The sequence below is a fragment of the Oryx dammah genome, unplaced genomic scaffold (genome assembly GCF_014754425.2).
Source record: "Oryx dammah isolate SB20612 unplaced genomic scaffold, SCBI_Odam_1.1 HiC_scaffold_17, whole genome shotgun sequence".
In the NCBI taxonomy this organism is placed as follows: domain Eukaryota; kingdom Metazoa; phylum Chordata; class Mammalia; order Artiodactyla; family Bovidae; genus Oryx; species Oryx dammah.
Genome location: NW_024070201.1, coordinates 39,692,091 through 39,716,414, shown reverse-complemented (window position 1 = coordinate 39,716,414; position 24,324 = coordinate 39,692,091). Strand labels below are relative to the sequence as shown.

Sequence of the window (24,324 nt, the reverse complement as noted above, 5' to 3'; positions counted from 1 at the left end):
GCCTCTCAGCTGCGCTCTGGCGCCCCCTTCCTCTCCCAGGCTGGGACTTGAACGGCAGGTGCGTTGCTTCCATCTCCTCAGGGCCGCCTCCCAGTTCTGAGGCCTCACCCTTGAGGTCATGTGTGGAGAGAGACCCCACTCACTGGGTGGGGGTGGGAATCAGATAAAGAAGCGAGGGGGCGCTCCCAGGTCATGACCTTGAGAACCCCAAGGCTCTCCTGTCAGCTTGATTCCCAAGGTGTCCTGGCTCTGTATCAGAAGGTTCCCAGATTGCCCCTCAGAGGAACAAAGAGGCAGTCTGTGGAGCTGAGGGGACTTTGGGACAAGTTCAGGAGTTTGATTCAGGAGATGGCAGAAAGAGAAGAATGAGGGGGCGAGGAAGAGGAGGAGAAGGAATTTAGCAGGAATTTGGCAAGCCCAGGACAGGAAGCACAGCAACAACTGACTCACAGCTTTTGCCTTTTTAGGCTCGAACCATCTAATCGTGGACTGAGATGGGGGTTCGTTGGGGTGACAGGCAGGCCGGCCAGCTGCCCACCCCCACCCGTGTCAGCTCCTGGCAGCCAGTGTGGCCTTTGTCCCCAGCAGCTCCTTCCTGCCACTCTCAGATCTGTTTCCCTGAGTTACCTTTTCCCCCTGGAGCTCTTCCGTTGGGAAGCTTGCTGACCGTGTATGTGGCCAGCTTTTCATAGCCCAGGCCTGGGATGCATGCTCCAACATGCTTGCATTTGAGAGAGGAAAGCAGGTCAGAGCACTGGCAAACCCCCTGTGTGGCTCCCTGGTGGTCTGGAGGGAACTCCTTTTGTGGTGAGCTTTGGTTTGGCTTGGCCTGGATGAGTCCCAGAGGAGGGGCCTCTCAGCCAAAGCTCTGGGGAAACTGAGGCCAGGGGATCATGTTAAGAAGCAAGCTGAAATCTCATGCCTTGGCGGGAAATGGAAATGGGTCAGCCGAGCAGCCAGAAGTAAGGATTCTGACAAGAATGGATAGACAGGTGTTCCTGCGAGGTTCCCTGGAGAACAGCCTTTATGTGCCTGGAGGGCTTACGGGAGAGCTGGCTGGGCTGATGGGTCAGACACTTGGTGGGTAAATCTGCAAGTGAGCATGGCATCTTCTGAATCCCTTTGAGGACTGGTTACTGAAATGGTATGATAGGGAAACAAAACTCTCGAGAGTTTAGGTTTGTTGCTGTTGAGTCTCGTCTGACTCTTTTGTGACCCCCATGGACTGTAGCCCACCAGGCTATTCTGTCCATGGGGTTTCCCGGGCAAGAATACTGGAGTTGCCATCTCCTTCTTCAGGGGATCTTCCCGACTCAAGGACTGTACTCATGACTCCTACACTGGCAGGCGGATTCTTACCACTGAGCCAGCAGGGAGGCCCCGATTTAAGGTTCCTAGAGGGTATACGTCCACGTGTGGAGCATGCCCGCAGGAGAGAGAGGCATGAGCTTGGGCTTGTAGGCGACATCTGTTAGAACTCTGTTGTAACGAGACTAATTGATTTCAGCTCCCACAGTTCAGAATTAGGCTCATCCTCAGTCCCAGGCACGCTCCTTTCTCCTGTCCATCTGAGCACATGCACTCTCTCTTGCTTGTTCCCTACCAACAGGAGCTTGGCATGAACCCCACTTCATATACTTCAGATGCTTTGATGCTCATTACGACCTCCCTCCCTCGAGTTCTCTTAAAACGTCAGGCTGGCCATCTCGTCTGAGAGCCGCTTGGTGCACCCGTGAGAGGAGGAGCCCTTTTCCTCAGCTGTGACTGCCTCTCCTGTGTTATCCCATCCATCCCCGTGGCGAATGGTCCAGCCTCTTGTGGGAAGAGGCTTCAGGTGGCCTGTTTATTGACTAAGGAATTTAATGCAGCCCCAGCCCCCCACCACGATGGCTTTAGGGCAGACATTAGAGGTAGATGTCTGTTTCCCAGAAAAACCCTGGAGACCCCTCTTCCCTCTCTCGGGAGCATTCTCTTGTGGGTGTGAGACATAGTGGTTCTTGGACTTTTCACCCTGAGACCTCCTTCCCCTAAGGAACCTGACACTCCTGTGCCTGTTCTTCCAAGTCCCAGGCTCTGGGCTCCAGGGCCTCTGAACTGGTCTCCAGCATCCTCCTCTCCTGACTCAATTTATAGAATGCAGCTTCACTGATAAACCTCCCCTTTTCTTGATAAAATAAGGAAAAACCACAACTCCGTAATGGAGAGCATGTTCTTTCCTTGGTAGATTTCATACCAGTGAACCGCAAAATGACGGTGTTGCCTCCAAAGGAAGCTTGTCCTCCCCCGCCTCCTCCTTCTCCATCCTCCTCTTCCTCGACTGGTGACCTGAATGCCCTGGACAGTCCCTCCCTTACTCAGGTAAGTGCCTGCAGGACCCTGCACAGGCGTGAGGATGATGCCTGTACTCCCCCTACTTCCACACGAAGCTCTGGATTCCTAGCATCTTTAGGTCACCCCAGTTGCAAAGCCAGGGCCAGAGAGATGCTCTGTTAAGAGCCCACCCCAGGCTTCTTCATTTGTACCTTTCGCAAAAGTGCACTCTGCTCCTTCTCAGTCACCAAGGGCATAGCCAGCCACTCCCTCACTCAGCAGACTTTACGAGGCCTGGAATCTGGGCTGGACTGTGGGGTGCAGAGATGCTTGGGCTTATGCTCTGCCCTTGATGACCTCACAGAGGGTATTGAGGAGCTGGCAGCTATAGGGTGGCAAGTACAGAATGGAGAGGGCCTTTGGTCGCAGCTGAGAACCTTGGAAGCAACATCCTGCTTGAATAGAAAATGACATCACTGAGATAGACAGGATTGGACTCTTTCCTTCAGTATGAATCTATGAAGCCTCTGTTACCTGCCAGAGCCTGTTCTAGACTCTGGGAAGTAGAACATCCAAGACAGAATATTTCATTCTCCTAAGAAGCTCCTGTCCCATGACCAGAGCTCTGGGCAGGACACAACCTCTCCTTCTAAAGTCTGTTATGTTCTCCCTCTTCCAAGGGCCAAGCTCCTGAATGCTGGCAATGATTGATTGCCTTCTTAATGGGGAGGCATGAATCAGGTTTTAAAGGGTCCTTGTGCAGTTGCTAAGTCATGTCTGTCTCTTTGACCCCATGGACTGCAGCATGCCAAGCTTCCCTGTCCTTCACTGTCTCCTGGAGTTTGCTCAGACTCATGTCCATTCAGTGATGCCATCCAACCATCTCATCCTCTGTTGCCCCCTACTTCTCCTGCCCTCAATCTTTCCCAGCATCAGGGTCTCTTCCTAAGAGTCGGCTCTTTGCATCAGGTGGCCAAATTATTGGAGCTTCAGCTTTAGTCCTTCCGATGAATATTCAGTGTTGATTTCCTTTAGGATTGACCTATTTGATCTCCTTGCTATCCAAGGGACTCTCAGGAGTCTTCTCCAGCACCACAATTCAAAGGCATCAGTTCTCTGGTGCTCAGCTTTCTTTATGATCCAACTGTCACATCTATACATGAAAAACCATAGCTGAAAGGGTTATTGGAAGATCCCAAAGTCTTTCCTGCCACCACAGTTCCAAGCCAGAGAGGGTAGTTGTCTCTCTTTAATGGTCTCCAAGGAAAAAAGTCTTGGTTTCTTGGTTGTTGGAGGACCATACCTATGGGTAGGATATGCCCGTTGGTAGGGACCATAGCTGAGCCTCCACACCATGTGCCTGGCCACCCATACGGGCCAGGCTAGCCCTGCCCTCACTGGTCTGGGAGCTTGTCAACGACTTTGTCTTCCCTCTGGCTTTCTACCCACCTAATCTAAGACTCAGGTAAGCCTTTGATCAGTGATATGGAGGCTCTGGGCCAATTCTAGCCCATTCCAAGGCAGCCACTTAGAAGGAAGAGTGGCCCTCTGAAATCACCCTAGGCAGGATTCTTTTTGACTTTGGGTGTCTGAGATCTGAAGAGAGGAAGGGAGGGGGCTGTGGGATACAATGCACCTTCCTCAGGTAAGTAAATGGTGGGAGCTTCTAAGTCACTGCTGGGTTTTGCCTGTCCTTCCAGGTGACAGTTTTCAACACCCCCTCACAAATCTCCAGAGGTCATTTCAGTCCATCCACCCCCATCTTTCTGAGGCGTGCCAAAGCCCGTGGATCACCCAAGGATCTCCCCCTGCATCTGCCTCATGGGCAGGTACTGGAGCGGATGGAATACTGCCTGGTGAGGCCTGGTGGAGACGGCCTCGAGAGCTCCAGGCCACCCAGCCCTGCAGAGATGGCTTCTGATGGGTGTCAGGAGGCAGTGGCCCCTCCTAGGGACATCAGAAGCATCCACAGAGGCCCACACCCCGTTGAAGGGAAGGACCGGTGCTTGCCAGACCACCCACTGCCTCCCTGGGCTGGAGAGGAGCCTGGAGAAGGGAGTACCAGACCCAGGAGGGTAGAGGATGGTGGGTTGGAGCTGGCAGAGAAGTCAGGCTTAAAGAAATTGGTTCTCACTCCGGAGCAGAAGACTTGGTTGCTGGATTGGAATGACTCCAACCTTGAGAACTTGCACCTGGAAACTGGGTCACGACTTTCCCAAAAGAGCACTAAAAATGGTACAGGAGGCCATGTGCTGAAACCTGTCCGCCCCTTGCCGCTTCCTCGGGCAGAGAAAGAGACCTTGCCAGCCCAGAGACAGTCTCAGGAGAAGATGGGGGCCCCAGCTGAACGGGCTCCTGGGGAGCGAAGCACGGCCCCACCCAAGTCTCCACTGCGGCTCATAGCCAACGCCATCCGGAGGTCCCTGGAGCCACTCCTCCCCAACTCTGACAGTGGGAGGAAGGCCTGGGCCAAGCCAGAGTCAAAGACTTTGCCCACCAGCCCACATCGTGCTTACACTCGCTCATTCAGCTTTCGGAAAAGCAGCTCCAGTAAAGACAGTGATCAGCCATCCCCCAAGAGAGACGTGGCAAGCAAGGCCTCAGCCTTCTTCTCCCCGGGCTCCCCAACTGCAAGGGCTGCCCAGCCCTCAGCCCTGAGCCCTCCTGCCCCTGCCTTTTGCACCCACAGTTTGCCCAGCCGGCCATCCAAGGTGTTTCCTGCATGTGTGCCCCAACCCTGTGGCAGGATCGAAGATGTCCCCACACTCCTGGAGAAAGTGAGTTTGCGGGAGACAGTCCCAGATGCTTCCAGGGTTCCCAAGAAAAGGACCTCACTCTTCTCCTCCTTCAGACTCAAAGACAAATCTTTTGAGAGTTCCCTCCAAGAATCTGGACCAAGAAAGGACTCCCAAGACCTCTTCAGCAGCCCCAAGGGGAAGGTGCCGCCCATGGGCAATGCCCAGCCCCCAAAGAAGCAGGTGCAGCCAGTCAGTAGCACCTGCCTGGGGCAGAGGGTCCCTCCTTCTCCAGAGAAAGATGCAAGTAAGTGGTTCTTTCCTAGCAAAAGTCTCCCATTCATGCGGGAAAGTTAGTTATCCTATTGGATTAATAAGTAGCCATCTTTTACCTCATTTTGCTTCTCAAATTCTGACAAAAGTAGGAAAACTTGAGTTTGGAAAATTTGGAAAAAAATCTGAAAAAAATTAAATTTAAAATTATATTGTATAAAGTTTTGAAAGAGACAAAGTATCAACCATAATTCCTCCTCTTTCTCACTCATTGACCATATGAATTTTTTCACTGTTGTACATAAAATTTTATATCTTTTAAATCAACATTCAACATAGATATTAAGTCAATTACCTTATATTCTACACAAATGTGGTTTAATGGCTGTAGAATAGTCTACCTAGTGTATATGTTATTATTTAATGAACTATTTTCTTATTAACTTATGTATTGTATATGAATATATTTTTATTTTATATATGGTATTGAATGAACATTTTTATGGACATGCCATTTTCTTTCCTTTTAATGATATTTTTTAGGATAGTTTCCAAGAAATGGGATTGCTAGTTGAAAGTGTGAATTTTTAAAGATTCTTACCTGACACCAACAAATTATTTTTTAAAAGAGAATTACATGGGTAAAGACTTCATAGGTTCTCTCTGTGTTATTTCTTACAACTATGTGTTGTAAATTTTAGTTAAAACAAGGGAAAGGGACTAGTTTATATTTCACTATTAATGATGAGAGTACATTTTCCACAACACCATCACCTGCATTAAGTATCATATTTTTTCTATGTTCCTATTTTACTAGTCAAAAAAAAAAATTGGTGTCTCTTTTAAACTTGTGTTTTTTTTATTACTAGCTTAAACACATTTATGTATATTTGGCTACCAGTGGAACCTTAGATTTTTTAAATATTTAAATCTGAGTATAATTTTTAAAATTATAAAATCAATTAATATATCAATAGATCAGAATAATTTAACAATAAAGAAATATTTTTAGAAAGTAACATGTAATCTCTCACCCTATTCTCCTCCTTGCAGTGTGGGTTCTTACCCTTAAATAGTGTAAACAACATTTCTTTTTTGTTATTGATATTTGTTTGATTGCTTTAAACAAATTGATTCTACCATCCCTATTGTTGAGAACTTTATTTTTTTAAACTTTTAAAAAATTTAACTTTTGTCTTGGAACTTCAGTTTTCAAGCAGAAGTTATTTTTCTTCTGGCACTTTAATCAAAAAGCTATGTAAGTCAGGGACTTGATTTTTATCTATTCTAAAACCAGATTAAGTAAAGAGTCTGTTGCCTAAAAAAAAACAAAAGACTGTATTGATTAACAATAGGCTTTATTTTTAGCAAATTCAGGATAAACATGGACAGACTGGAATGTAACTATGCCCTTTTTATTACATCGTAAACTTCAGTGTGTTGTGGATTTTTTGATAATACATTCACATGGCTCAAAATAAAAGGGTACAAAAGGCATAAAATGAACAGTCGTATCTTCTGTCTCTGTCCCTAAGTCATCCAGGTCCTATCCCTGATGAGAGATACTGTTATCAGGTTCTTGGGCATTCTTCCAGACAGAATTTATGAATAAATGAGCAAATTTACATATCATATGCTTTCTTTTTCCAGAATTAATAGCATGCTACTGTATGGCACACACTGTTTTGGAACTTTTAATTTTATTTTGGAGGTCAGTCAGTACTGGTACATAAAGAACTTTCTCCTTCATTTTATGATTGCATGGTATTGCATTGTGTTGATGTGTTCAATACCATAATTGATGTAGCCAGTCCCCTATGGTGGAAAGTTTAAGCATTTCAAATCTTTTGCTATTGCAAACAGTGCTATGATAATGAAGAACTTGGGCCATTTGACATATGTGTAATTTTGGACAAATTTCTAGGAATGGAAATGCTAGAACAAAGCATGTATGAATTGCGAATTTTGATAGATATTGACAAATTGTCCTCCATCAAAACGGGGCTGGTTCACCCTTCCAGCAGCAGAGAATGAGAGTGCTATTTCTGCACTTGTGCTAACCAGTGTGTTCAGTTCAGTTCAGTCGCTCAGTCGTGTCCGACTCTTTGCGACCCCTGAATCGCAGCACGCCAGGCCTCCCTGGAGTTCATCACCAACTCCTGGAGTTCACTCAGACTCACATCCATCGAGTCAGTGATGCCATCCAGCCATCTCATCCTCTGTCGTCCCCTTCTCCTCCTGCCCCCAATCCTTCCCAGCATCAGTCTTTTCCAATGAGTCAACTCTTCACATGAGGTGGACAAAGTACTGGAGTTTCAGCTTCAGCATCCTTCCTTCCAAAGAAATCCCAGGGCTGATCTCCTTCAGAATGGACTGGTTGGATCTCCTTGCAGTCCAAGGGACTGTCAAGAGTCTTCAACACCACAGTTCAAAAGCATCAATTCTTCGGCCCTCAGCCTTCTTCACAGTCCAGCTCTCACATTCATACATGACCATTGGAAAAACCATAGCCTGGACTAAACGGACCTTAGTTGGCAAAGCAATGTCTCTGCTTTTGAATATGCTATCTAGGTTGGTCATAACTTTTCTTCCAAGGAGTAAACGTCTTTTAATTTCATGGCTGCAGTCACCATCTGCAGTGATTTTGGAGCCCCAGAAAATAAAGTCTGACACTGTTTCCACTGTTTCCCCATCTATTTCCCCATGAAGTGATGGGATCGGATGCCATGATCTTCATTTTCTGAATGTTGAGCTTTAAGCCAACTTTTTCACTCTTTCACTTTCATCAAGAGGCTTTTTAGTTCCTCTTCACTAAAAAATCTTTACTAACCTCACTGGCAATAGATAGAGTGTCTTTTCATATAATAAAGAATCATTTGTATTTCCTTTTCTGTGAATTGTTGTTTCTTTATCTTTTTTTTCTGTTGGATTTTGGTATTTTTCTTGATATTATGTAGGGGCTTTATGAAAAGGGACATTTAGCTTTTTCCTTGTGATATAAATTACAAATGCTTTATCCAGCTTCTTGTTTATGTTTAACTTTGTTTATGGTGATTTTTGTCACATGAAGTTTTAATTTTATATAGTAGTTGTAGCAATTTTCCATTTTGTCACTTTTGAACTTTATGTTTATAATGATTCAGAAAGAAATTTTTCCTAAGTTTATAGAAGAATCTTCTTACAGTTTCTTTTAGTCTTGTTTGTTTTAAATTTTTTACACTTATTTGTTCACATGAAGAAATTACCCTAGTATAAATGTGAGCTATGAATCCAACCTTCTTTGTTTTATTATATCTCGTTGGTTACCCTAACATAGTTTAGCAAATAACTCATCTTTTCCTCTCTTATGTGAGATAACATCTTTATCATATATCTGATTCCTGTACTTGGACTGATTTCCACACCATCTATTACCTTCTCTTGAGTTGTCTGTTATATATCAGTACCACACTGTTTTAATTATTTTCCTTTATATATTTATACATTTTAAATTTTCTATATTTACCATCTGGTAGGAAGAGAATTCTGTTACTGATCTTCTCGTTCAGAACTTTCCTGGCTCTCCTTGCTTGTTTGATGTTCTATATGGACTTAGCGTTAACTTGTCTGTGTACCTAAAATATCCTGAAGAGTGCTTTTATGGAATTAACTTTACAAACTAACTCGGAATCTAGTTACAACCTTATGATATGAATTGTTTTTCCATTTGCTCATACCTTTTTTTATGACCCTCTGGAATATTCTAAACTTTATATAAATCTTACATATTTATTGTTGTTTATTACTAGATATGTTCATTTTTGTTGCTATTATAAATAAGATAGTTTCCATTTTATCTTCCTACTAGTGAGTATATGAAAGTTCTTGATTTCTATATAGTAATTTTCCACCCATCCATTTTTACTGAATTCTCTTTGCTTAAAAATGCTTTTTAATGACTTCTTCTGGGTCCTACCCAAATATACAATTATAACTCTACAGATGATAATTTTGCCTCTTTTACATAATGTACCACTAACTTATGTTGTTTCCTCGTTTCTTTGGTTTCCACAATGTCCAGAACACTATTAAGGTAGTGATATGGTTTCCATATTCTTAACTTTAATGAGAATTCATCTCATTAAATGTTTTCCCATTTAAGTATGGTGCTGGCTTCTGGATTGACACAGATATATTTATTCATATTGAGAAAATAGCAATCTAGTCCTATTTTTTAAAGTATCTTAAATCATGAATGGATGTTCAGTTCAGTTCAGTCGCTCAGTCATGTCCGACTCTTTATGACCCCATGAATTGCAGCTTTCCAGGCCTCCCTGTCTATCACCAACTCCTGGAGTTCACCCAAACTCATCTCCATCAAGTTGGTGATGCCATCCAGCCATCTCATCTTCTGTCGTCCCCTTCTCCTCCTGCCCCCAATCCCTCCCAGCATCAGAGTCTTTTCCAATGAGTCAACTCTTCACATGAGGTGGCCAAAGTATTGGAGTTTCAGCTATAGCATCATTCCTTCCAAAGAACACCCAGGACTGATCTCCTTTAGAATGGACTGATTGGATCTCCTTGCAGTCCAAGGGACTCTCAAGAGTCTTCTCTAACACCACAGCTCAGAAGCATCAATTCTTCGGCGGTCAGCTTTCTTCACAGTCCAACTTTCACATCCATACATGACCATTGGAAAAACCGTAGCCTTGACTAGATGGACCTTTGTTCACAAATAATGTCTCTGCTTTTGAATATGCTATCTAGGTTGGTCATAACTTTCCTTCCAAGGAGTAAGCGTCTTTTAATTTCATGGCTGCAATCACCATCTGCAGTGATTTTCGAGCCCCCAAAAATAAAGTCTGACACTGTTTCCACTGTTTCCCCATCTATTTCCCATGAAGTGATGGGACCAGATGCCATGATCTTCGTTTTCTGAATGCTGAGCTTTAAGCCAACTTTTTCACTCTCCTCTTTCACTTTCATCAAGAGGCTTTTTAGCTCCTCTTCACTTTCTGCCATAAGGGTGGTGTCATCTGCATATAGATATTTCTCCCAGCAATCTTAATTCCAGCTTGTGCTTCTTCCAACCCAGTGTTTCTCATGATGTACTCTGCATATAAGTTAAATAAGCAGGGTGAAAATATAGTTGGACTTTATTAAATGTCAGCACATTTTGAGATGATTGCATAATTTTTTTCTCCATAGTTTAATTAATATTATGAGTTATGTAATAGATTCACTGATATTGAGCCATCTTTGTATTGCTGAAATATGACCATTTGGTCATGATATCTTATTATTTAATATATTTTTCTATTATGTTTGCTAATATTTTATTTAAGGTTTATATCATATCATACCAAGAATAGCCTTTACTTTACTTATATCACATTTATGTGACTTCTTTATGTGCTGTTTAGAATAAGGTGGAGTAGGGAATTCCCTGGTCGTCCAGTGGTTAAGAATCCACCTTCTAACGCAGGGTACATAGCAGGAAACTAAGATCCCACATGCTACAGGGCAGTTAAGTCACAACTACTGAGCTCCTGAGCCACAATTAAGACCCGATGCAGTCAAAAATAAATAAATAAATATTTTTTTGAATTTGGGATAAATGTGTTTTCCTGATTTATTTATCATGGAGACCTTCATTAATTTATATTCCTTAAAAAAATAATGTGAATTCCTTACCTTAGAACAGAATGGGAATGCAAAGAACGGAATTAGGTTAAGGCTGACCAGCTCTGAAATTAATACCTGTACCCATTGTTATTTTAATAGCCAGGACATGGAAGTAACCTATATGTCCATCAACAGATCAATGGATAAAGAAGACGTGGCACATATTTAATGGAACATTACTCAGTCATAAAAAGAAATGAAATTGTGCCATTTGCAGAGATGTGGTCATGAAAACAGTCTTTATTGACCTAGAAGCTGTCATAAAGAGTGAAGTAAGTCAGAAAGAGAAAAATAGATATCATGTATTAACATATATATGTGGAATCTAGAAAAATGGTACAAATGAACTTATTTGCAAAGCAGAAATAGAGACACAGACATATAGAACAAACGTATAGACAACAAGGGGGGAATGGGTTACTGGGATGAATTGGGAGATTGGGATTGGCCTATACATACTATGTATACACCCAATGTATACAGAGGGGTCTTCCCTGATGATTCAAGCAGTAAGGAATCTGTCTGCAATGCAAGACCCAAGACACGGATTCTATCCCTGGTTTGGAAAGATGCCCTGGAGGAAGAAATGACAGCCCACTCCAATATTCTTGCCTGGAAAATCCCACGGACTGAGGAGCCTAGTGGGCTACAGTCGATGGGATGGCAAAGAGTCAGTTATGACTGAGCATGCACGCACAATGTATAAAATGAATGGCTAGTGAGAACTTACTGTGTAGCACAGGAAACTCTACTCAGCGCTCTGTGGTGACCTAAATGGGAAGGAAATCCAAACAAGAGGCGATATATGCATATGCATAGTTGATTCATATTGCTGTACAGTAGGACTAATACAACATTGTAAAGCAGCTATACTCCAATAAAAAAATTTTTTTAAGAGCTTTGTGTTTCTGAGGTCTTCTTAAGTCAGTATCCTAAGAATGTAAAGATGTTACCTACTCTATCAAATTAGGTCATTCTTGTTTCCTTGTATTTCCTTGCCCTTGCCCAGCCCACCATACACACACACACACACACACACACACACACACACACGTGCTCACAGCTCAGTTTACATTTAACTTGCTGCTGCACACTTCCATAAAGTGGAGAGAGAAACAGTATTCAAAGTGAGAAACTTTCAAAACCTCAAATTTATGATCACTTGAATAAGAGCCAACTGAAATTTAATTTTTCTTATTTGAAATATGACATATTTTGCCAAGTAAACTAATGTAGACATAAACCTCTCAGTCTTTAAGTTACTTTGGGGCATAGACTAATTTCAAGCACTTTATGCCCAGTGCCAGTTTTATACCAACAATTTTAATGCTAATTATTGTTGCTATATGTAAATGAACAAAGCACCCTGAGAACCTATTTTAAAATTTTTGTGTAACATATTTATTGCAATATAAAACACACACACAAATATTAAGTGCAGAACTGATGAATTTTTGCAAGGAGCACAGTTGTATAGTCACCTTGGAGATCAAGATGTAGAAGACTACCAGCATTCAGAAGCCTTCGTCTCAAGATGTAGAAGACTACCAGCATTCAGAAGCCTTCGTCATGTGTCTCCCCAAATACACGTGCCACCCAACAAAAGTACTTACCATCTGACTTCTGTGCTCTTAGGTTACTTTTGCAGTTTTTTGACTTGATAAAAGTTGCATTGTTCAGTCTTGTGGTAGACAAAATTCTGAGAGGGCCCCATGCTGCCTGCCTCCCACATACTTGCCCTGTATAATCTCATCCTCTTGAGTTTGGTGAGATGTGGATATGATGGATCTCATTCCGCTGCTTAACTTATGGGATTTTGCAAATGTAATTATATTCCAGACCAATTGAGTTTGAGTTCATCAAAAGGGAGATGAGTAGACCTAACTTAATCAGGGCTTCTCTCATGGCTCAGTTGGTAAAGAATCTGCCTGCAATGCAGGAGACCCTGCTTTGATTCTTGGGCTGGGAAGATCCGCTGGAGAATGGATAGGCTACCCACTCCAGTATTCTTGGGCTTCCCTTGTGGCTCAGCTGGTAAAGAATCCGCCTGCAATGTGGGAGACCTGCCTGCAATGTGGGAGACCTGGGTTTGATCCCTGGGTTGGGAAGATCCCCTGGAGAAGGGAAAGGCTACCCACTCCAGTATTCTGGCCTGGAGAATTCCATGGACTGTATAGTCCATGGGGTTGCAAAGAGTCGGACACGACTGAACAACTTTGACTCACATTTCACTCACTCACTCAGTTGGGTGAGAACTGAACAAGGAGCTGGGCCCTTCTGAAGTCAGAAATTCAAAGCATGAGAAAGACATGGTCCTACTGGCCTCGAAGGAATAGCTTGTCATTGTTGTGAGAGGGCTTGTGAGCAAAAGGCCTTGAGGAACTATAGCCAGCTGACAGCTAGCAAGAAATGGACTCCGTGTCCTACAACCACTAGGAACTGGACACTGCCCACAACCTGAATGAACTGGAAGAGAACTCTTAACTGCAGAGGAGACCCCAGCCCCGTGGATACTTCAACTGCAGCTTGTGAGACGCTGAGCAGATGACCCAGTGGACCTGTCCTTCTGACCTACTCGGCTGTGAGATAATCAGTGGGTGCTATGGTGAACTGCTACCTGGTGTCCACTGCTCCCACAGCAATGGAAAACTAATACAAGTATGTGCTCTTTGGGGCCTGGCTTCTTTCACTAAACATCATGGGCATAGCAGGGGGAGGTGGGGATCCTTGTCAATCTGCATGGCAGTGGTTCCCACTTTTCTATGCCACTCTTTATTGGTGCATTCTGTTGCTGGGCACTTAGCATCGTTTCCAGTTGTGAAGAATGCTGCTTTCAGCATCCCTGTACCTATTGTTTCTGTTGGGTATTGTCAAAGATAAAGCCAGATACTAGTTAGAATGGTAAGGACAGAGTTTAAGTAGTAATTTGATGTTACAGCGGGGAAGAGAATTCAGTATAAACTGAATTCAGCTTTGATTTTGCCAGAGATGGCTGGGTGTGTGACAGAATGAGGAAGTAGGGAGAGGGATAAGTGGGGTCTCAGGAGAGACAGGGAAGTAAGAAATCCCATAGAGTTCCTTAGTGTAAATGCTTGTTACTCAGCTGGGTCTGTTAGCTGGCAGAGATTGAAGTTAGGATTCTGTCCTCCCCCAGAAACTGGAAGACAGGCTCTATCCTTCCTGATAATTGCATTTGAAAGGGCTGGCTTTCTGGTCCTCCTCGGTGGTAGGAGGTACATATACCTCTCAAAAGGACAGGAGAAAGACTGATAGTTGTAACCTCATTTTTTAGTAAAGGCTATAAGAAAAGATGGTCAGGAGCCTATAGACAGATGTTAGCTAAAATGAACAATAAATTCATCAGTCTTGAGTTTTCTCAGGGAAGGACTTTAAGAAGGACTGAGCTGTTAGAAACTTAAACTGTGTTTAAGACTTTCCCATGCAGAAAGAAGTGGGTATGCTAAACTATTTGTGTTGAGAGTATAGTTACTACGGGCCAAGATTGAGGTCTAGTTGAGAAGAGGGCTCAAGGGAGCGTGGCCTTGAAGAAAGAGAATCATTGTCAGTATGTACTAGTACCTGGAAGTGAATTGTTAGGCATGATTGGTTTGCTTTAGCAGATACTGTCAAATGGTTTTCTACAGTGATTGTACAAATATATATACCCTCCAGCAGGAAATGAGAACTCGCCTTCACCCATATCTTTGCCAATACTCTGTAGTCTCAGTTTTGTTTTGTTGATGTCACTATTTTTATGGGTGTGGGGTGGTATCTCATTATGATTTTAATTGGCATTTACGTGATACTAATGCTGTGCTACTTTTCACACGCTTATGTATTAACAGGTATTTTCTTGTATGAGGTTATCTATTCAAGTCTTTTGTCCATACTTTCATTGTGTAGTCAGTCCCTTTCTTATTAGTTTGTAATCTGTGTAGACTCTGGATATAAACCCTTTGTCAGATATATATATATATTTTTTTTTTTTCATACATTATGTAAAATATCTCTTCCCACCCTTTGACTCACTTTTTCACTCTCTAAAGATGTTTTTGATAGACAAAGGCATCAATTTAATGAAGTCAAATTTAGCAGTATTTTCCCTTATTGCTGATTTTTGCTTCCTGTTTATGAAATCTTTCCCTGTTCTGAGGTCACAAAGATCCTGTTGTATGTTACCTTCTGGAACTGCACTGTCTAGTATGGTGCTCACTCTTTCACACTTGAGATATAGCTAGTGTGAGTGAGTGAGGAGTTAAATTTGAATTTTATTAAATATTAATGGATTTAAATTTTGCAACTGAAGCAATATAAAATATCTTTCTATTCGACTCAACTTTTTTCTTTTGATAGTATTACATTTCACTTTATTAAAAATATATTATCTAAAAATCAAGATGTGCTGTAATTATAAAATATGTACCAGATCCTGAAGTCTTAGTATGAATGAAGTAACGTAAAAGATCTCAATATTTTTATATTGATTATACATTAAAATGATAACATTTTTGAAATTTGAGCTAAACATATGATTAAGACGAATTTCGTCTGTTTATTTGTGCATTTTTTGTTGTGGCTACTAGAAAATTTCAAATGACATAACGTGGCTCAAATTCGATTTCTGTTGTCCACCATTGTTAGAAAAGCTTTATTACTTTACCTTTTATAAATAAATCTGTGACCAACATAGCATAGATTTGGTGTATTCTGAGAAGTAGGGTAAGGGTTTATTTTTTTCCATGTTGCTATCCAGTTGATTCAGCAGCATTTATTAAAAAGGCCATCCTTGGCCCTCACTTCATTGTAGTGACACTTGTCATAAATGAAGCAGGTTCATTTCTGAAACTTCTGTTCTCTTCCACTGGTTTGTCCGTCCTCACACCTGAATCACACTGTTTTCATTATGTGGTTTTATAATAAATCTTCATAGTCTGAAGTAAATTTCCCAATCTTCTTCTTCAAGATTGTTTGATATTCTTGGCCTTTTCCATTTCCATATGACTTACAGAAACAATTCATCAATTTCCACAAAAATATTTTCTGGGCATATGACTGGTATTGAATTGGCTCCAGAGATAAATTTAGAGGGAACTAACATCTTTGCAATATTAAGCCTTCAAATTCATGGACATAATACATACCTGAAGACTTCTGCAGTTTCTGTCAGTGTTTTGTAATTGTGGTAATCTTGCACAATTTTCATTACATATATGCCCAGTATTCAATATTTGTGTGTGCAGTTATAAATGATACAGTTTTAAACTGATTAAGTTAGAGACATTTGATAGCTTTAGAATATTGTCTTCAGATCTCAGAACAATCTATAACCATCTATTTAGTTAGAGTTCTTAAAAATTCTGGATATAACTCCTTCATCAGATATGTGTTTGCAAATATTTTCTCCCAGCTAGTCAATTGTCTTTTCATTTTCACCATCATCCAAAAAAATAGAAGCTTTTAATTTGACGAAGACAAATTAATTAATTTTTTTATAATCTGTGTTAGAGTTAAGAAATCTTTTTAAACCCAGAGTCACTAAGGCTCTCTCCTATGTTTTCTCTCAGAAATTTTACAGTTTTTAGCTTTGGAGCTTAAGTCTACAATCCAATTCTAATTAATTTTGTATAGTATAAATAAAAGTCAAAGATTTTGACCATGGTTATCCAACTGTTACAGTCCCACTTATTAAAAAGACTGTTCTTTGCTCATTGTGTTACTGTAGCATCTTCATAGATAATCAGTTGACTATAAATGTATGGGTTTACCACTGTACTTTCTACTCTATTTCATTAATCTGTATGTTTATCCTTACATTCTCTTGACTGCTATAGCTTTAGAGTAAGTCTTGCAAACACATAGTGGGAGTCTTCCAATTTTGTTCTTAAATATTATTTTTGCTATTCTGGGTTTTCTGCGTTTCCAAAAAGTTTAGCTTGTCAATTTCTACCAAATAAGCCTACTGGGATTTTGATTGAGGTTGTTTTTAATCTATAAATAATTTGGGGAAGATTGATACCTACTGAGTCTTTCAGTCCATGGAGATGGAATATCTCTCAACACTTAAGTTTTCTTAGGTTTCAGTGTGTACTTCCTGCACATATTTTGTTAAGTGTATTCCTTAAGAACAACTGAACAACAGTGTTCCTTGAGAGTTTCCTATTTTGTTGTTGCTGCTATTATAAGTGGGATGGCTTTCTTAATTTTTATTTTCAGTTGTTGTTCAGTCACTAAGTCATGTCTGACTCTGTGACCCCATGGATTGCAGCCAACCAGGCTCCTCTGTCCACCACTGTCTCCTGGAGTTTGCGCAAATTCATGTCCATTGAGTTGGTGGTGCTATCTAATCGTCTCATCCTCTGGCACCCACTTCTCTTTTTGCCTTCAATCTTTCTTGGCATCAGGGTCTTTTCCAATGGATTGGCTTTTTGCATCAGGTCGCCAAAGTATTGGAGTTTCAGTTGCTAATATGTAGAAACACACTTGACTTTTTATGTTGTGGTTGCTAAACTCTCTTATTATTCTAGTAGATTTTTTTGTGACATTTTCTACATACATAATCATGTTGTCTGAAAATAAAGACAATTTGACATCTTCCTTTCTAGTTTGCATACCTTTTATTTAATTTTATTGTATTGCCTGAGACCTCCTCAGTTCAGTTCAGTTCAGTCACTCAGTCATGTCCGACTCTTTGCGACCTCATGAATCGCAGCACGCCAGGCCTCCCTGTCCATCACCAACTCCTGGAGTTCACTCAGACTCACGTCCATCAAGTCGGTGATGCCATCCAGCCATCTCATCCTCTGTCGTCCCCTTCTCCTCCTGCCCCCAATCCCTCCCAGCATCAGAGTCTTTTCCAATGAGTCAACTCTGCATGAAGTGGCCAAAGTACTGGAGTTTCAGCTATTGCATCATTCCTTCCAAAGAACATCCAGGGCTGATCTCCTTTAGAATGGACTGGTTGGATCTCCTTGCAGTCCAAGGGACTCTCAAGAGTCTTCTCCAACACCACAGTTCAAAAGCATCAATTCTTCGGTACTCAGCCTTCTTCACAGTCCAACTCTCACATCCATACATGACGACTGGAAAAACCATAGCCTTGACTAGACGGACCTTTGTTGGCAAAGTAATGTCTCTGCTTTTCAATATGCTATCCAGGTTGGTCATAACTTTTCTTCCAAGGAGTAAGCGTCTTTTAATTTCATGGCTGCAGTCACCATCTGCAGTGATTTTCGAGCCCCCAAAAAGTAAGTCTGACACTGTTTCCACTGTTTCCCCATCTATTTCCCATGAAGTGATGGGACCAGATGCCATGATCTTCGTTTTTCTGAATATTGAGCTTTAAGCCAACTTTTTCACTCTCCTCTTTCACTTTCATCAAGAGGCTTTTTAGTTCCTCTTCACTTTCTGCCATAAGGGTGGTGTCATCTGCATATCTGAGGTTATTGATATTTCTCCCAGCAATCTTGATTCCAGCTTGTGCTTCTTCCAGCCCAGCGTTTCTCATGATGTACTCTGCATATAAGTTAAATAAGCAGGGTGACAGTATATAGCCTTGATGTACTCCTTTTCCTATTTGGAACCAGTCTGTTGTTCTTAAATAATGCTAAATAGAAGTGGAATGCTATTTACATCATTGTCTTTTAACCCAGTATCAGAAGGCTTGTATTTTACCGCTAAATATATTATTTGCTATAGATTATATTTATTGATTTATAACATTATGTGTTTTATGTGTACAACATTATATTTTGACCCCTGTACACACTACAGCATACTCACCACCAAAGTTTTAGTTTCCATCCATTACCATACAGTTGAACTTCTTTATTCATTTTTCCCTCTCCCTACCTTCTTCCCTCTGGTAATCATTATTCTGTTCTCTGTATTTACATGTTTTTAATGCGCTTTCATTTGGCTTGTTCAATTATTTTTGTATTCCCCACATCAGTTGCATTATGTATTCCCCATACCATTCCCCATATCATATGCAATCGTCTTTCTCCATCTCACTTGTTTCACTTAGCATAAAATCATCAGGGTCCATCCATGCTGTCGCAAATGGCAAGATGTCATCCTTTTTAATGGATTCTATCATATGGGCTTCCCTGGTCGTTCAGCAGTAAAGAATCTGCCTTCAATGCAGGAGAAAGGGGTTTGATCCCTAGGTCAAGAAGATCCCCTGGAGGAGGGCATGGCAACCCACTCCAGTATTCTTGCTTGGAGAATCCCATGGACAGAGGAGCCTGGTGGTCTAGTCCATAGGGTAGCAAAGAGTCAGACACAACTGAAGCAACTTAGCAGGCAGGCTAGATTCTATCATATACCACATCTATCTTTTCATTCGTTGATGGACACTTAGGTTGTTCTCATAACTTGGCTATTGAAAATAATGCTATGATGAATGTAGTATGGTGTATATATCTTTGGAATTTAGTATCTTGTGCTCTTTGGATAAATATCCAGAACTGGAATAGCTGGATCATATCTGTTTGTAATTTTTTGAAGAACCTCCATAATGCTTTCTGTTGTGGCTGCACCTATTTATATTCCCACCAACAGTATATGGGTGTTCCTTCTGGTAGATATAGAATCAGATTTTCTATTTCTTCTTATGTTAGTTTTGTAAGCTATGTTTTCCATTAAGTTTGTCTATTTTATCTAAATTTTCAAGTTTATTGTCACAAAATGGTTTTTGGTTAGTAGCTCCCTTTAATACTCTGTAGAACCTTTTATCTTAAGTATTGGTAAGTGTGTTTTTTTGTCTCTTTTTTCTTAATTATTCTTGAGAGAGGTTATCAACTTTATTCATCTTTTTAAGAAAAAGATTTTTGCTTTGTTAATATTTCTGCTTTGTTTTTATTGTCTTTCATAATCTGTTCTTATCTTGAGTATGCTCTTCCTTTTAGTTTCCTTAGGTTCATTTAGGGGCTCTTTTTCTAGTTTCTTGAAGTATTAATAGATCTTAGAGCATCAATTCTCAACTTTTGTCTTTTACATAACATGTACATTTAAAGCTACATTCTAGTCATTTTATTGTATTTTTATCAGCCAATTCAAATTTATTTTATTTCTTCTTTGATCTATAAGTTGTTACAAATTATTGCTTAGGTTCTAAACATTTTGAAATTTTTCTACTTATATGTATTTTTAATTTATTTATTTTTAATTGGAAGATAATTGCTTTACTGTGTTATGTTGGTTTCTGCCATACATCAACATGAATCAGCCATAGGCATACAAATGTCCCCTCCCTCCTGAACCTCCCTCCTGCCTCCCACCCCACCCTACTTTCTATTTATATTTCTTATTCTTGTTTTCTAGCTTAACCTCACTGTCATCGGAAGATATACTATGTATGACTTCAGTCCTTTGGAATTTGTTGATACTTGCTTTATGGTTTGGCATATTACCAATTTAGTAAATGTTGCATATCCTCTGAAGAAATATTCTCTAGTTATTGTGGGGTTGTTCTATATCAGGCAGTTAGATCAAATATGTTAGTGTTTGCTTAAATCTTCTGTACCCTTACAGTTTGTCAGTTATACTTCTGACCAACTAGATATAAGCAGAGGTTCTTCTGGTTCCTTCCCTTGGGTTCAATAATTTGCTAATGTGGTGTAGAACTCAACAAACACTTACTTACACTTATTAGTTTATTATAAAGGTTACAAATGAACAGCCTGATGAAGAAATACATAGGGTGAAATCTGGAAGGATTTCAAGCACAGGAGCTTCTGTTCCCATGCAGCTAGGGTACGACACCCTCCCAGCACATGGATGTGTTCACCAATCTGGAAGCTCTCCAAAATCCGTACGTTAGGGATTTTTATGGTGGCTTCATCACATAGGTATAATTGATTATTAACTCATCTTCCAGCCCCTCTCCCCTCTTGAGAGGATGAGTATTAGGGATAAAAGTTCCAAGCTTCTAATCATGGCTTAGTCTTTCTATTGACCAGCTCCTCTTCCCAAGTCCACCAACAGTCACCTCATTAGAACAAAAGATACTCCTATCACCTAGAAAATTCTAAGGGTTTTAGGAGCCCTGTGTCAGGAATTGAGGTCAAAGATCAAATATTAGCAGAAACTGGGACAGAGTCCAGTACAGAAGGTCCTTGATTTATAATGGTTCAATTTACAATTTTATTTTATTTTTTTTTTACTTTATTGTGGTGCAAAAGCAATAGGCATTCAGTAGAAGCCATTCTTCAATTTTGAATTTTGATCTTTCCCCAGGCTAGAGATATGAGATGACATATTCTGTAGAGAGCCACAGCTCCCAATCAGCCAGGAGATCACAAGGGTAAATAACTGATACTCTTACACTCATCTGCACTCAATCATTTGGTTTCTCATTTCACCATAGTATTCAATAAACTATATGAGATTTTCTACACATTATTATAAAACAGGCTTTGTATTAGATGGTTTTTTTCCCAATTATAGGCAATGTAAGTGTTCTGAGCACATTATGGGTAGGCTAAGCTAAGCTATGACATTAGTAAGTGAGATGTATAGAATGAATTTTCAACTTAACAGTATTTTCAAACTTAGGATGGGTTTGTCGGGATGTAACCCCATTGTAAGTTGAGGATTATCAATAGTTGTATTTCGTATTATTTCACACTAACATACATTAAATAGTCAATTGTATTTTAAAGAAATTAAAAACCACAAAGAAAAGTTATTTTTTATTTACCATTCTGAAGTTCTTCATTCCATCTGGTATATTCCTTCTGCTACAGAGTTTTCTAAAAATTTTTTTATATCCATGTCTGCTAACAACAAATTATTCTAACTTTTTTTTTTTCCTTAAAAAAAGATCACCTTTGTTCTTGCTTTAAGTTGAATGTGTTGTTTCACTGGACATAGAATTATAAATTGACAGATGATTTTGTTCTTTAAGCATTTTAATGATGCTCTATTGTCTTTTGGCTTATTTCAGTTCTGACAAGATGCCCATGGATATTTTTATGTTTGTTTCCCTGTAGGAAATGTATTATTTTTCTCAGTCTGCTTTTAAGATTTTGTCTATATCTCTGGTCTTTGGCAATTTTATTATCATGAGGCTTTCTATGATTTTCTTTGTGTTTACCCTGCTTGTGGTTTTTTTGAGCTTATTGAAGCTATGGATTTACAATTTCCTTTAAATTTGCATGATTTTCAGCAATATTATGTCAACTACATTTTCTATTCCTGCCATTCTCCCTCTGTCTCCTGGTTCTCCAGTCACATGTATTTTAGACCATTTGATTTTGCATCACACATGACTGAGTTCTGTTCAGTTTTTTTCAGTGTCTTTTTCTCTGTGCTTCAATTTGGATAGTTTTTTTTTATTTTATTGCTATTTTTTAATTTCACTGAATATTTTCTTCTGCAGTACTTAGTCTGCTGGCAGTATTTAGTCTGCTGTTAAACTGACCTGATGAACATTTCATTTCAGATTTTATAATTTTCATCTTCATAGGGTCCATTTGATTCTTATAAAAATATTTTTCATTTCTGTCCTCATTCTGTTCATGCTTTCTTTTTAAACTCTTGAGCACATTAAAATAACTCTTTTTAAAATCTTTGTCTAGTTTCATGGGCTTCCCTGGTGGCTCAGACGGTAAAGAATCTGCCTGCAATGTGGGAGACCTGGGTTCAATCCCTGGGTTGAGAAGATCCCCTGGAGAAGGGAAAGGCTACCCAATCCAGTATTCCTGCCTAGAGAATTCCAAGGACAGAGGAGCCTGGCAGACTCCTTCGGATTGCAGAGTCAGACACAACTGAGTGACTTTCACTAACTCACTCACTAGTTTCACCATTTTTGAGTCTTATTTTATTGATTGATTCTTCTCTTGATTATCAGACTCATTTTCCTGCTTTTTTTGTGTATCTAGCAACTATTTCTAATTTTCTTGAAGAGATCTCTAGTCTTTCCCATTCTATTATTTGCATTGATCACTTAGGAAATCTCTCCTTGCTATTCTTTGGAACTCTGTATTCAAATGGGTATATCTTTCCTTATCTCCTTTGCCTTTCCATATCTCTTCTTACCTGTAATGCCTCCTCAGACAACCATTTTGCCTTCTTGCATTTCTTTTTCTTGGGAATGGTCTTGATCCCTGCCTCCTGTACAATGTCATGAACCTCCATCCATAGTTCTTCAGGCACTCTATCAGATCTAACCCCTTGTATATATTTCTTACTTCTACTGTATAGTTGTAAGGGATTTGATTTAGGTCATACCTGAATGGTCTAGTGGTTTTCCCTACTTTCTTCAATTTAAGTCTGAATTTGGCAATAAGGAGTTCATGATCTGAGCCACAGTCAGCTCCCGGTCTTGTTTTTGCTGACTGTATAGAGCTTCTCCATCTTTAGCTGCAAAGAATATAATCAACTTGATTTCAGTATTGACCATCTGGTGATGTCCACGCATAGAGTCTTCTCTTGTGTTGTTGGAAGAGAGTGTTTGCTGTGACCAGTATGTTCTCTTGGCAAAACTCTGTTAGCCTTTGCCCTGCTTCATTCTGTACTCCAAGGCCAAATTTGCCTGTTACTCCATGTATTTCTTGACATACAACTTCTGCATTCTAGTACCCTATAATGAAAATGACATTTTTTTGGGTGTTAGTTCTAGAAGGTCTTGTGGATCTTCATAGAACTGTTCAACTGCAGCTTCATCAGCGTTACTGATCAGGGCATAGACTTGGATTACTGTCATATTGAATGGTTTGCCTTGGAAATGAACAGAGATCATTTTGTCATTTTTGAGACTGCATCCAAGTGCTTGATAAAGGACAGAAATGGTATGGACCTAACAGAAGCAGAAGATATTAAGAAGAGGTGGCAAGAATACACAGAAGAACTGTATATAAAAGATCTTCATGACCCAGATAATCACGATGGTGTGATCACTCATCTAGAGCCAGACATCCTGGAATGTGAAGTCAAGTGGGCCTTAGAAAGCATCACTATGAACAAAGCTAGTGGAGGTGATGGAATTCCAGTTGAGCTGTTTCAAATCCTGAAAGATGATGCTGTGAAAGTGCTGCACTCAATATGCCAGCAAATTTGGAAAACTCAGCAGTGGCCACAGGGCTGGAAAAGGTCAGTTTTCATTCCAATGCCAAAGAAAGGCAATGCCAAAGAATGCTCAAACTACTGCACAATTGCACTCATCTCACATGCTAGTAAAGTAATGCTCAAAATTCTCCAAGCCAGGCTTCAGCAATACGTGAACCATGAACTTCCAGATGTTCAAGCTGGTTTTAGAAAAGGCAGAGGAACCAGAGATCAAATTGCCAACATCTGCTGGATCATGGAAAAAGCAAGAGAGTTCCAGAAAAACGTCTATTTC

General features: G+C 40.4%; 1 protein-coding gene across 3 annotated transcripts in view; it reads left to right on the top strand.

Moving 5' to 3' along the window:
• The window catches only part of MICALCL (MICAL C-terminal like), a 71,548-nt gene that overhangs the window by 4,075 nt on the left and 43,149 nt on the right, over positions 1–24,324 (top strand). For 2 of the 3 annotated variants that reach the window (XM_040258367.1, XM_040258365.1), the window contains exons 2-3: positions 2,225–2,358; positions 4,011–5,352. In XM_040258367.1, coding sequence (XP_040114301.1) covers positions 2,248–2,358; positions 4,011–5,352 — 1,453 coding nt within the window. In that variant the 5' untranslated portion in view covers positions 2,225–2,247. Of the gene's footprint in view, positions 1–1,360; positions 2,359–4,010; positions 5,353–24,324 lie in introns of those variants that run through there. The other variant, XM_040258366.1, reaches the window with a different exon arrangement.